Source organism: Zophobas morio, unplaced genomic scaffold, assembly GCF_036711695.1.
Source record: "Zophobas morio isolate AGI-343-1 ecotype UQ-CSIRO unplaced genomic scaffold, CSIRO_AGI_Zmor_V1 ptg000041l, whole genome shotgun sequence".
Taxonomy (NCBI): domain Eukaryota; kingdom Metazoa; phylum Arthropoda; class Insecta; order Coleoptera; family Tenebrionidae; genus Zophobas; species Zophobas morio.
Window position 1 is genome coordinate 4,823,838 of NW_026972146.1, and position 15,036 is coordinate 4,838,873.

General features: G+C 33.0%; 1 protein-coding gene across 5 annotated transcripts in view; it reads left to right on the forward strand.

Moving 5' to 3' along the window:
- The window catches only part of LOC135140974 (gamma-aminobutyric acid receptor alpha-like), a 90,528-nt gene extending 80,741 nt beyond the window's left edge, over window positions 1–9,787 (forward strand). For all 5 annotated transcript variants that reach the window (XM_064071734.1, XM_064071738.1, XM_064071735.1 and 2 more), the window contains 3 exons: window positions 421–554; window positions 648–785; window positions 9,068–9,787. In XM_064071734.1, coding sequence (XP_063927804.1) covers window positions 421–554; window positions 648–785; window positions 9,068–9,469 — 674 coding nt within the window. In that variant the 3' untranslated portion in view covers window positions 9,470–9,787. The remainder of the gene's footprint in view (window positions 1–420; window positions 555–647; window positions 786–9,067) is intronic.
- Window positions 9,788–15,036: the final 5,249 nt, after the last annotated feature.

Here is a 15,036-nt window from a genome sequence, read left to right on the forward strand (position 1 = left end):
TTTTTTTGGTGTTTCGATTTCCCAATTCTTCAATTTTTCGATACTTTAATTTTTCAATTTTTCGAATTTTTAAATTTTTGATTTTTCTTTACTTTTATTTCTCAATTTTTGGATTTTTTAAGTTTTACATTTTTCAATTTTACTATTTTTTGATGCTTGGATTTCTCAATTTTTCAAGTTTTCACTACTCAATTTTTAAGGATTTGAATATTGAGAACTTTTCAATTTCTGGATTTTCAATTTTCAGATCATTTAATTTTTTGATTTTTAAATGTTTCGATTTTTGGGTGTTTTGGTTTTTCGATTTTTCGATTTTTCCGATTTGTTGTCTATTTTAAGTATATTTCATTTTTCAATTTACGCCTTCTGCGGGAGTATTATTTGTTGTGCTTTTAATTTCATTGTATAAACCGTTTGAAGGTATCACGACCGTCTTAACCATGACGTTCCTGGGTCTGGAAGCCAGGACGGACCTCCCCAAAGTCCCCTACCCCACAGCGCTCGACTTCTTCGTGTTCCTGTCGTTTGCGTTCATTTTCGCTACTATTATCCAGGTAAAAACGCACTTAACTGACCTAGTACGTGAAAAGCACGCAAACAATTACCGTGACGAACACGTTTACTCGAAACAATGCCAATTATTACAGTTCGCTGTGGTCCACTACTTCACGAAATACGGTTCCGGGGAGTGCTACTTCAGCTCGGATTTCAGTTCCGATTCCAGCAGCGACGAGGAGGATTGGATTGAAACCACAGACAACGCGCCGAAGGACGCCACCTCGCACGTGAGTGTTCGAGTGTTTACTTAACTAACTGGTGAGGTAATTAAAAAACACTTATTCATCCCCCGCAAAAAGTGATGACGTCATCACGAGTAATATATTTACAAAGCAGCCGTGTTTACAAATAATTAAGCCACCTTTTTACGCATTCAAGGTCCCCACGCACCTCATAAAAATGTTTCGATTCAGCCGAAAGGAGGGATTTGAGTTTCACAATAATAATAATTATCGAATTCAAGGTTGAGCGAATTCGCTTGCTTTAAGGATTTTTTATTAACAAGAAGGAAAAAATAAAACCAAATAAAGTTTAACGATGCGAAAGCACGAAACATCATCATTAGGGCGGCAGAAAATTCTGTTTAAATTTAAGAGGAATCGTCAGCAGATGGAAAAATTGGCTGAAAAAGTGGGTATTGGATGAAAAATGGAATTTTAACTAATTTCGGGGCAGTAGATTTGACTGAGTTGAACGACGGATTGGCAGACGTTCAAGCTTTGTTTTGCAAATTTTGGAATTTGCGGATTTTCAAAATTAGAAAAAGATTGAAATGTTAGAGTAAATAGCGAATGTAACGTGAGAGTTAAATTATTTGAGCTCAGGTAATAGTTTATCTAAAATGGCAAGTTATAATTGCTAGGAGAGTTTTAGTGAAAGCAGCTGCAATCAATGTTTGAAACTGATTAAACTATGTATAATGTTCATTAAACTGAAAGTTTTAATGATAACACGACGTGATTAATGTGTATTCTAAGTACAAAAAAAATGGCACATTTTAATGGCATTTCAGAGAGCTTATATAATTCTCGAGTTTATCCAAGCACACAGTTCAAAAAAAGCCAAATTGCTTATTATTATACTTAAAATTTTGTCAGTTCCACTCGAATTAATGTCGAAATTTTTTATTTAAATTAACATTTGCTAATTGTAAGGCAACTTTCTGGAAGCCTAAATTTTTTTTTCTTACACTATTACCACTATTACCTACATTTTTTTATATGTAGAAGTTATCACTCGAGAGGCGATTTTACTGCACAACTTTGTTCGCACTCTGATCAAGATCGCACGTTTGCATACACGACAAGTGACGACTCGAGATTTTCGAGATGGTGGGTACTCGACGCCCACGTATAGGTGATTATTGCACATGAAAAACAGGAAATAACAATATAATTTCTGGATTTCTAGGAGTTCTCGGATTCTTGGATTTCCTAAATTTCTTGGTACAATTGGGTTCCTTCATGTTATAAAATTTTGTCCCAAATTTTTACTTTTATATTTTATAAATTCCTGGATTTTTTTATTGTTTCGTATTTTGTGGGTTGGTCGAATTTCTTGATTTTTTTAAGTTTCTTAATTTAGGGTTTCTGGAAGTTTGGTCCAGATTTTTGGCTTTTTGATTTTCCTTGATTTTTTGGATTTCTTAAGTTTGTTGGACTTTTTGGGTTCTTGGAGTCTTTAAATTCCTTTGATTTATTAGGTTTTCCAAGTTTCTAAGGTTTCTTGAGCTTCGTGGGTGTTAATTTCTTTTTCGGATTGTTTATAACTTTCAAAATTTTGGACTTCTTAGATTTTTTCAATTTCTTGGTCTTCGGTTTTTTGTGTTCCAAAATTTCGGTTTTTTGGAATAGTTATATGTACTTTTTGTAGAGTTCCTGGATTTTTTGGACTTTTGGTGTTTTGAGAGATTTCTCGGATTTATTGGAGTTTTTTAAGTTACTTAATCTTGTATTTTTTCGAGATTTAAAAATTTGTTCCAGATTTTTGGATGTCTTGAGGTTCTCGGATTCTCAGATTTTTTGGATTTTACAGATTTCCTGAATTTCTTGGGCTTCTAGGATATCTTAGGATTCTCGTTTTTTTAATAATCTGGGTTTCTTGAGGTTCTTGAAGTTCCTTCGATTCCTTCGATTTCTTGGATTTCTTGCGTTTCTTGGCTTTTTTATTTTCCAAGATATTTTGGGTTTCTTTAACTCAGTGGATTTGTTGGTTTTCTTGGACTATTTGGGCTCTTGGATTCCTAAAATTTCTTTCTTTTATTATATGTATTAGTTATTTTTTTTAATTTTCAGAATGTTTATAACTTTCAAAATTTTCGAATTCTTGAATTTCTTAAATTTCTTATCTTCGGTTTCTTGAGGTTATAAAATTTTGTTCCAAATGTATGATTTTTTGGAATGTTTACAAGTATTTTATAGATTTCCTGAATGTCTTGGATTTTCGTTTTTCGCAAATTTCTTGGATTCTTTTAAATTTTTTGATCTTGAGTTTTTTCACAATTTAAAATTTTGTTCCAGATTTTTGGTATTTAGAATGCTCATTAGGTACATTATATCTTCATAATTTTGGACTTATTGGAGTTCTCGGGTTCTCATATTTCTTACGCTTTCCAGATGTTCAAGTTTCTTGAATTTCTAAGATTTTTTGGGATTCTTGGGTTTTTAAATACCCTGGATTTCTTAGGTTTCCTTGCCTCATTGGATTTTTTGAGTTTCAAGAGATCTTGGATTTCTTCGATTCCTTCTGTTTCTTAGATTTCTTGGATTTCTTACATTTCTTGGGTTTTTGATGTTCTTATATTTTTTGAGTTTTCTTAACTCAGTCGATTTCTTGGTTTTCATGAACTTTTTGGCTTCTTGGAGTCCTGAGATTTCTTTCTTTTATTAGGTTTTTCAAGTTTCTAAGGCTTCTTGAGTTTCGTGGGAGTTAATTTTTTTTATTTTTCAGAGTTTTTAGAACTATCAGATTTTGGACTTCTTGGATTTCTTAAATTTCTTGGTCTTCAGTTTCTTCGAAATTTTGTTCCAAATTTATGATTTTTTGGAATGTTGATAAGTATTTTATAGATTTCCTAAATGTTTTGGATTTTTCGTATTGGTAGATTTCTTGAATTCCTTGGATTTTTTAAATTTCTTGGCTTTGGGTTTCTTCAACATTTAATATTTTGTTCCAGATTTTTGCTGTTTAGAATGCTCATTATATCTTTATAATTTTAGATTTCTTGGAGTTCTCGGGTTCTCATATTTCTTGAACTTTTCAGATGTTTCAAGTTTCTTGGGTTTCTAGGATTTTTGGGATTCTTGGGTTTTTAAATACCCTGGATTTCTTAGGTTTCCTTGCCTCATTGGATTTTTTGAGTTTCTTGAGATCTTGGATTTCTTCGATTCCTTCTGTTTCTTAGATTTCTTGGATTTCTTGAATTTCTTACATTTCTTGGGTTTTTGATGTTCTTATATTTTTTGAGTTTTTTTAACTCAGTCGATTTCTTGGTTTTCATGAACTTTTTGGGTTCTTGGAGTCCTGAGATTTCTTTCTTTTATTAGGTTTTTCAAGTTTCTAAGGCTTCTTAAGTTTCGTGGAGTTATTTTTTTTTATTTTTCAGAGTGTTTATAACTTTCGGAATTTTGGACTTCTTGGATTTCTTAAATTTCTTGGTCTTCAGTTTCTTCGAAATTTTGTTCCAAATTTATGATTTTTTGGAATGTTGATAAGTACTTTATAGATTTGCTAAATGTTTTGTTTAGGTTTCCTTGCCTCATTGGATTTTTTGAGTTTTTTGAGATCTTGGATTTCTTAGATTTCTTGGATTTCTTGAATTTCTTACATTTCTTGGGTTTTTGATGTTCTTATATTTTTTGAGTTTTCTTAACTCAGTCGATTTCTTGATTTTCATGAATTTTTGGGTTCTTGGAGTCCTGAGATTTCTTTCTTTTATTAGGTTTTTAAGTTTCTAAGGCTTCTTGAGTTTCGTGGGAGTTATTTTTTTTATTTTTCAGAGTGTTTTTAACTTTCAGAATTTTGGATTTCTTGGATTTCTTAAATTTCTTGGTCTTCAGTTTCTTCGAAATTTTGTTCCAAATTTATGATTTTTTGGAATGTTGATAAGTATTTTATAGATTTCCTAAATGTTTTGGATTTTTCGTATTGGCAGATTTCTTGAATTCCTTGGATTTTTTAAATTTCTTGGCCTTGGGTTTCTTCAACATTTAATATTTTGTTCCAGATTTTTGCTATTTAGAATGCTCATTATATCTGTATAATTTTGGATTTCTTGGAGTTCTCCGGTTCTCATATTTCTTGCACTTTTCAGATGTTTCAAGTTTCTTAGATTTCTAAGATTTTTTGGGATTCTTGGGATTTTAAATACCCTGGATTTCTTAGGTTTCCTTGCCTCATTGGATTTTTTGAGTTTCTTGAGATCTTGGATTTCTTCGATTCCTTCTGTTTCTTAGATTTCTTGGATTTCTTGAATTTCTTACGTTTTTGATGTTCCTAGATTTTTTGAGTTTACTTAACTCAGTCGATTTCTTGGTTTTCATGACCTTCTTGGGCTCTTGGAATCCTGAGATTTCTTTCTTTTATTAGATTTTTCAAGTTTCTAAGGCTTCTTGAGTTTCGTGGGAGTTTTTTTTTTTATTTTTCAGAATGTTTATAACTTTCAGAATTTTGGACTTCTTGGACTTCTCAAATTTCTTGGTCTTCGGTTTCTTGAGGTTATAGAATTTTGTTCCAAATTTTTAATTTTTTGGAATGTTTATAAATATTTTATAGATTTGCTGGGTAGACATCTTCGATTTTTCATATTTCGCAGATTTCTTGTATTTTTTTTTTAATTTCTTCGTCTTGGGTTTCTTCAAGATTTAAAATTTTGTTCCAGATTTTTGGTATCTAGAATGCTCATTATCTGTATAATCTTGGATTTCTTGGAGTTGTCGGGTTCTCATATTTCTTGGATTTTTCAGATGTTTCAAATTTCTTGACTTTCTAGGTTTTTTAAGATTCTTAGATTTCTTAGGATTCCTTGCGTCAGTGGATTTTTTGAGTTTCTTGGAGTTCTTGGGCTCTTGGATTTTTTGAATTTCTTCGATTCCTCCGATTTCTTCTATTTCTTGTGTTTCTTGGATTTCTTGAATTTCTTGGGTTTTTTATTTTCCAAGATTTTTTGAGTTTCTTTAACTCAGTAGATTTTTTGGTTTTCTTGGACCTTTTGGGTTCTTGGAGTTCTGAGATTTCTTTCTTTTATTCGGTTTTCCAAGTTTCTAAAGCTTCTTGAGTTTCCTGGGAGTTTATTTTTTTTATTTTTCAGAATGTTTATGACTTTCAGAATTTTGGACTTCTTGGATTTTTTAATCTTCTTGGTCTTCGGTTTCTTGGGGTTATAAAATTTTGTTCCAGATTTTTGGTGTTTAGAATGCTCATTATCTTTCTAATTTTGGATTTCTTGGAGTTCTCGGGTTCTTATATTTCTTCAATTTCTCAGATGTTTCAAGTTTCTTGGGTTTCTAGGGTTTTTGGGATTCTTGAGTTTTTAAATACCCTGGATTTCTTAGGTTTCCTTGCCTCATTTGATTTTTGAGTTTCGTGAAGTTCTTAGGCTCTTGGATTTCTTGAATTTCCTCGATTCCTCCAATTTCTTCTATTTCTTGAGTTTCTTGGATTTCTTGAATTTCTTGGGTTTTTTATTTTCCAAGATTTTTTGGGTTTCTTTAACTCAGTGGATTTTTTGGTTTTCTTGGACCTTTTGGGTTCTTGGAGTCCTGAGATTTCTTTCTTTTATTAGGTTTTCTAAGTCTCTAAAGCTTCTTGAGTTTCCTGGGACTTTATTTTTTTTATTTTTCAGAATATTTATCACTTTCAGAATTTTGGACTTCTTGGATTTTTTAATCTTCTTGGTCTTCGGTTTCTTGGGGTTATAAAATTTTGTTCCAGATTTTTGGTGTTTAGAATGCTCATTATCTTTCTAATTTTGGATTTCTTGGAGTTCTCGGGTTCTTATATTTCTTCAATTTCTCAGATGTTTCAAGTTTCTTGGGTTTCTAGGGTTTTTGGGATTCTTGAGTTTTTAAATACCCTGGATTTCTTAGGTTTCCTTGCCTCATTGGATTTTTGAGTTTCTTGGAGTTCTTAGGCTCTTGGATTTCTTGAATTTCTTCGATTCCTCCGATTTCTTCTATTTCTTGAGTTTCTTGGATTTCTTGAATTTCTTGGGTTTTTTATTTTCCAAGATTTTTTGGGTTTCTTTAACTCAGTGGATTTTTTGGTTTTCTTGGACCTTTTGGGTTCTTGGAGTCCTGAGATTTCTTTCTTTTATTAAGTTTTCTAAGTCTCTAAAGCTTCTTGAGTTTCCTGGGACTTTATTTTTTTTATTTTTCAGAATATTTATCACTTTCAGAATTTTGGACTTCTTGGATTTTTTAATCTTCTTGGTCTTCGGTTTCTTGGGGTTATAAAATTTTGTTCCAGATTTTTGGTGCTTAGAATGCTCATTATCTTTCTAATTTTGGATTTCTTGGAGTTCTCGGGTTCTTATATTTCTTGAATTTCTCAGATGTTTCAAGTTTCTTGGGTTTCTAGGAATTTTGTGATACTTGGTTTTTTAAATACCCTGGATTTCTTAGGTTTCCTTGCCTCATTGGATTTTTTGAATTTTTTGGAGTTCTTGGACTCTTGGATTTCTTCGATTCCTTTTATTTCTTGGCTTTCTTGAATTTCTTGCATTTCTTGAGTTTTTGATGTTCCCAGAGTTTTTGGGTTTCCTTAACTCAGTCGATTTCTTGGTTTTCATGAACTTTTTGAGCTCTTGGAGTCCTGAGATTTCTTTCTTTTATTAGGTTTTTCAAGTTTCTAAGGTTTCTTGAGTTTCGTGGGAGTTAATTTTTTTATTTTTCAGGATGTTTATAACTTTCAGAATTTTGGACTTCTTGGTTTTCTTAAATTTCTTGGTCTTCGGTTTCTTGAGGTTATAAAATTTTGTTCCAAATTTTCGATTTTTTGGAATGTTTACTAGTATCTTATAGATTTCCTGGGTATCTTGGATTTTTCTTATTTCTTGGATTTCTTGTATTTTTTTTTTAATTTCTTTTGTTCCAGATTTTTGGTATCTAGAATGCTTATTATCTGTATAATGTTCGATTTCTTGGAGTTGTCGGGTTCTCATATTTCTTGGATTTTTCAGATGTTTCAAGTTTCTTCGGTTTCTACGATTTTTGGGTTTCTTGGGTTTTCAAATAACCTGGATTTTTTAGGTTTCCTTGCCTCATTGGATTTTTTTAGTTTCTTGGAGTTCTTCGATTCCTTCTTTTCTTGAGTTTCTTGAATTTCTTGCGTTTCTTGGTTTTTTGATGTTCCTAGATTTTTTGGGTTTCCTTAACTCAGTGGATTTCTTGGATTTCTTCGATTCCTTCTATTTCTTCGATTCCTTCGATTTCTTGAATTTCCTGCGATTCTTGGGTTTTTATTTTCCTAGATTTTTGGGTTTCCTAACTCAGCGGATTTGGTCTCCTGTTTCTTGAGGGAATAATATTTTGTTCCAAATTTTTTATTTTTTGAATGTTTATATTTTATAAATTTCCAGGATTTCTTGGATTTTTCGTATATCACGGATTTCTGGGATTTCTTAGCTTTTTTTCAAGTTTCTTAGTTTTAAGTGTCTTCAAGATTTAAAACTTTTTTTGAAGTACTGTCTATATTTTTGCGATAGCCTCTGTAAATTAAAACCATACTTCCTTAGCTTACGCTCAGGAACGGGAAATATAAATAATCACAGTTATCACAAAATTTTGATTCTTTCATCCAAAATCCGGATGCTTAGGGTAAAAAATCAAGGCGGATTCATATACCACATAGAACTGTATGTTATTTTATAAAATTCGTATGACATGTAAATTTTTTTTTAGTTTTACTACCATCTACATGATATTCCTAATACACATCCAAAATTTGACAACAATCGGTCCAGTAGTTTCGGAGATTATCTATTTAATAAAAATGGACACAGACGCAGACAGACCACAGACAAACGGAAACGCGAGATCCGTTTTTTCGTGATCTAGGGATCATGAAACTTCGAAAAAATATGAAAATAGTCAGTCGCCCTATGCAAATAATAATACGCCACTGTTCACTGTCCATATGGTTCGGAAGTGACGTCATAGACTTTTTGAAGGGGGAAACCTTAGATCATACAAATAGCATAAACGAAAAGAAGACAAAATTGGGGAAATTTCTCTAAAGCTCTTGACCTGACTTAATACAACTAATCCGACCCGACCTGACGTGACCCACCCTCCCTCTACCTGAAGCTTGGAAAATTTTCAAAAATATATAACACCGAATTGCTAAAATAATTTATCCGATAACCATCTCCCGAGTCGAAATCGTCCAAAACCGCCTTGGAAACTTTCCAGCTTCCCTCCACCCCAGACAAGCAAGCAATAACGCCGACTTTTTTCACTCTTACAAGAAAACCCTCGCACGTCACCCCTTAACCCTTCAACTCTGCTCGTAGGTGTCCGGTTCCCCTGTTTGCAAGAGCTCGAATTTCGACAGCTCGAACGGCGGCGATCCGCATTTCGTCGAAGTAATTCCGCTGTCGGCGTGTTCCATTCCGGTGGCTTCGATGAGGCGGACGTCGCAGCCTTGGAGCAATCTCTCCTGCATCAGCAGATCCCAAGAAGAAAAGAACTTCGTGCCGAGTCCGGCCAAGTCCGCCGGAAGCCAGAAGTCGCCGTGTCAGAACCAACGCCACAGGAAAAAGAAGAAGAAAAGAACGCCCCGGTTTAACTCCGTCTCGAAAATTGATCGCGCATCCAGGGTAGTCTTCCCCGTCCTGTTTGTTACCATTAACTTGTTTTACTGGTATTCGTACCTGTCGAGGACCAAGCGCATTCAGAATCTGAGCGTTAAGTAAATAACTGTCATAGCTGTGATGTTCTGCTTAATTGGTGTCATAGTTCCTGTTTTTTTCGGTTTGGTTTTATTTCGTGAGGGGTGGAATAGCTACGTGAAACTGCCAAATTTATGTCGCGGGGGAGGGACTTGATGATTTCGGGAAATTACTGCGGAACCAAATCATTATGTAGCGATTTATTATTGTACGATAATAAAACTATATTGTCGTTTATTATTATTATTATTATTAGACAGGAGGAATTATATTTATTGTTGTTATTTGTTGAAAAGTCTATAGTGTTAGAGATAATAAATTACCTATAATTTTTTTCGTAAGTGTTTTATTTCAAACTTGTAGAACGTTTTGGGTTTGCTTTTTTGCAGGCATTGATTAAATACATATAGATAGACCCATGCTATTGTTTGGAGCGAACAGGCCAACGGCCGGCGAACAAGAGATGGCGCACCAACAGTCGGCCGTCAAACGCCGGCGAAAAGCTTGGACACCAATCGCGCGCGTAGATAACCCAAATCGCAGCAACAATACATTTAATAAAGCTACCACTCGACAGAGGGCGACGAAAACAATGTGTAAAAATCTCATAGTAAACATTTATATAATTTGCAACGTTGCCAGATGAGCCTAGCACAACTTTGCCGTTATTTCTAGTCGATTAGATTTTATTTCGTTTAAAAGTTTCTGGTGAATAAATGGAATTATTATAATGAATAAACAATACAAACAAATTATTACTTGTTATTTTAAATACTTGTTAGTGTTGATGAAAACATAAATGGTAATTAAAGTTATTCTAAATACGGTCCGGTCCGGTAGCTCAAATTTTACAGTACGAGTGATATGTTTCAGGACGAGTAGGTAGCCGAGTCTTTAATTTCGAAACGAGTACTGCGAAAAGAGTTACCGGACGTATGTTGTTATGTATTTTATTTCATACTGTCAACATACTTTTTTATTCGATAAAATTATTATTATTTTGAGAAAAAATCCAAATCGAGTCACTTTTTCTGACATCGTTAGCAACCGCTCTTTGGTAAATGTTTTAATTTGTTTACTCGTGCAAATCAGCATCATATGTTTAAACACATAGTACTTATAACACTTTACAGGACTTATTGTTTTGTATAATCCGACTCGATGGACGAATGTTTTGTGCAATCCGTCTCGAAGGACCAATGTTTGTGCAACTCGGCTCGTCCTACCAGTATTTTTTGTAATCTGGTTGATACGACAATGTGATACCGAATTGTACTTTGATATTGCTCCAAGGACCTTTGTTTTCTTGCGTGCGAGATAAAGACAGCGTTCGGTTTCGATGTTTAATACAGGACGGTTACAGAAGTACTAAATTTACATTTGTATTTACAATAACAGGTAAAGCAAAAGAGACCCAAAAGGGTCAGTGGCCGCTTCCGGAAATGGAACACTTGTCCTTTTTGGCTCAATTTTATCGGACTTGTCCGTTTTTTTGATTTTACCGGAATCGTTCGATCCAGTAAAACGTCAAACTTGACATAGTATAAAGTAAAATAAATAAATTTTATTCAATTTTGACATGTAAACAAACGTTTATTTTGCCGTCAGTAGGCCACTAAAGCTTTGGTTTATCCGGTAGCACCATAAAATTTTTAAACCGCTAGCGAAATAAAATTTTTATTTTGCTGTTTTAAAACCATGGTTACCATTTCTGTAATTTCTCCAATGCCTTGCTGCTCTTTCCATCTAAGGAACTTTTGATACACTTTCTGATTTGCTCTTTTTTGGGAGCAAGTTTTGCCGTTGGAATCTTGCATGATTTTGCAATTTTTCGATAATTTTAGTTTGTTTAAAATAAACAAACACCGTCGCCAGAGTCACATACTACACACACACCTGATATTGTAACCTAAATTCTACGCATATAAAACTTTTATTTGGTCGCTGTCAATTCTGACGTTTCTCGAATGTGAACTTTGAATCACCAATTTTTTCACAATTTGGGACTTGGGGTTGTCAAAATTGAATAAAAGTTTGTATTACACTCGCGGTTAAAATGAATGTGTAACTCGTGGTCTTAAGGCGCTCTCGCCTTAAACTGGCCGCTCATTAAACATTCACTTTAACCGCTTGTATAATAAATAACTATTATGATGTAAATACAATTAAGTATATCGATAATTCGCTACTGAAAATTTATTGAAATATAATTTGTGTTAAAAAAAGATTTTTGTGGTTTTATGGTTTATTAACATAATTTACTTATTTGAAATTACATATTTTTAATACATAGCACAAGTTCTTGATATTCTTTATTTTTATTCCAAGTAATAATTGTGTTTCCTTTAGTTTTAATCAAGAAAATTTTTCGGTTATTATCTAACATACTTTTGTACATTAAGAAACTCCATTCCACGTCACAGGACGTTACAGGACAATATTTAAATAAATAAAGAAGTCGTTTTATGTGTTTTAAAATTCACTCTGATTTCCGGACTTTAGACTTTTTGGTGTTTCACTTCGGCACAAGAACTAGTCGTATCTCAAAGAAAACAAACAGTGGAATATAGCGTATTGTACCTATATTTCATAGTAAAAATGTCTAAATTTTTTTATGAAGAGACAGACTGTTCTAGGAAACTTTACTAAATCTTTTCATTTACGAGCTATTGAAAGTCCGCCGGTCTCACTGATACTTCTTACTTGGCTCTTACGAATGAAGCGAAAAATGCACAGATTGAAAATATAGTAAATGGGGTAGTATGTATGCGTGATATGTCGTTAGACATTAAGTATTTTGCAAATAAAATTTATTTCATTGAAAACAGAAACAATAAAAAACATATCTGTACAAGTTTGGAATCGATATGGCCAGTTGTTTAGAATATGCAAATATGCTTTTGTTCGTATTTACAATTATTACGAAACAGGTTATCAAATAATCTATTTTCACATGGCGAGACTTTCAAGCGGCCGAAGAATTAAAAACCATAAATTTTCATTGAAGAAACAAACTCTTCCAAGAAAATTACCAAATCTTTTAGTTTACGCACTATTGGACGAGCACTCCTTAAAACGGTCAGTATACCTAATCGCATTATTCCATTGATACCTACCTACCGAAAACGTTGCCAGATGAGCCTAACACAAATTTGCGGATATTTCTCGTCAACCAGATATTATTTCATTTAGAAGTTTCTGGTAAATAAATGGGATTATTGTAATGAACACATAAAACAAATAAATTGTGATTATTATTTGTTGTTTTAACCCATTAGACGCTTATAGGCTTATAAGCATACTTTTCTTGAAAAATCGGTAATAAATTCAGTGAAACATCTTTGTGCCTTAATTCCTATTGGTAAACTGGGATTTTGAATAGAGGTCGCAGGAAAATTTTGTATGGTTTTATGGTTTATTTACATAATTTTCTTATTTACAATGAATGTTTTTGATATATAATACAAGTTCTTGATATTATTTATTTTAATTACATTTAATAAACCATAAAACCACAAAAATCTTTTTTTAACACAAATTATATTTCAATAAATTTTCAGTAGCGAATTATCGATACACTTAATTGTATTTACATCATAAAATTTATTTATTTTACTTCATACTATGTCAAGTTTGACGTTTTACTGGATCGAACTATTCCGGTAAAATAAAAAAAACGGACAAGTCCGATAAAATTGAGCCAAAAACACACGGAGGTAGAAGAGACACTCTTCTACCTCCGTGGCCAAAAAGGACAAGTCTTCCATTTCCGGAAGCGGCCACTGACCCTTTTGGGTCTCTTTTGCTTTACCTGTTATCAGTGGCGGCTGGTGGGTCAAAATTTCGGGTCGGCCAAATATTTTGAGTCTACACCTTGGTGTTATATATTTTCGTAATGTATGGCTGCTACTCATTAACCACTGACATTTTACGTGCCAGGATGTACAAAACATCTCAAATGTTTCGACCTGTTAAAATAATTTTTTATAGGAAATTGACAATGTCAGTTTGATTCCAAATACTATTAATCCTTAATTCTACTTGTTCTGCTTTATCATTAATTGAGAACCACCGAAAACATTATTTTTACTGAGTTCCGCGTCGACCGGCGGCTATACGGCTTGCCGACCCCGGACATCCACAATTAAATAATAATAATTAAATAATGACATGCAGTTAAAAAATATAAAAAAAGTAATAATAAAAGTACCAACTGTTAACTATCTTCATTTACATTTATTTATTTTTAATGTATATGACAAATTGTCAAATAAATTAATTGAATAATTGAAAAATTAAAATGATTTAAAACTTTAAATTCGTTTCTGAAATATCTGAAAACGCTTAGATGCTAAAAATACAGAAAAAGCGCATTTATGTTGTAGCTAAGTTATGTACGAAAAATAAAATTTTAGATAATTTAATGTAATTTTTTTCGTTTATTATTCATACACAGAAAAATGTATTAAATCGACAATTATTATTTAAAAAAAAATAGTATGCACTGAAGAACATCGAAGCCGTTATTGTTTTGTAATTTGGTTAGCTATCTTAAATATTAAGCGTTTTAAAAACTAAATTCGCGTTGCTGGGTACGGCGAAGGAGGATTTCGCCGGACCTGGCACAACATACGTTCCGCCAGGTCTTTGTCTACTACAGTGTACTAGACAAAGAGAACGATGAAACCGTAAGCTGCTACGAAGTCGAAACATCGAGCATAATGCATTCCTGGGTACGGCTTGCCGAAATCTCGCCGGCAAAGCGTGTTTATCAGCATTTAAAATTAGCAACAAATGCTTTATTTTGTACCTACAATATAATAAAATATATTTTTAATATATATGATCTATCCTAACGTACATTCAAACTTTATTTCTTTTTTTATTTTCTAATTTCAACGCTTACTAAGTATTTTAAAATGACTGGTACGGCGTGGCCGACCCTGCCGCCCCTGACCAGCCGCCCCTGCCTGTTATTGTAAATACAAATGTAAATTTAGTACTTCTGTAACCGTCCTGTATTAAACATCGAAACCGAACGCTGTCTATTATCTCGCACGCAAGAAAACAAAGGTCCTTGGAGCAATATCAAAGTACAATTCGGTATCACATTGTCGTATCAACCAGATTACAAAAAATACTGGTAGGACGAGCCGAGTTGCACAAACATTGGTCCTTCGAGACGGATTCACAAAACATTCGTCCATCGAGTCGGATTATACAAAACAATAAGTCCTGTAAAGTGTTATAAGTACTATGTGTTTAAACATATGATGCTGATTTGCACGAGTAAACAAATTAAAACATTTACCAAAGAGCGGTTGCTAACGATGTCAGAAAAAGTGACTCGATTTGGATTTTTTCTCAAAATAATAATAATATTATCGAATAAAAAAGTATGTTGACAGTATGACATAAAATACATAACAACATACGTCCGGTAACTCTTTTCGCAGTACTCGTTTCGAAATTAAAGACTGGGCTACCTACTCGTCCTGAAACATATCACTCGTACCGTAAAATTTGAGCTACCGGACGGCTATTTAGAATAACTTTAATTACCATTTATGTTTTCATCAACACTAACAAGT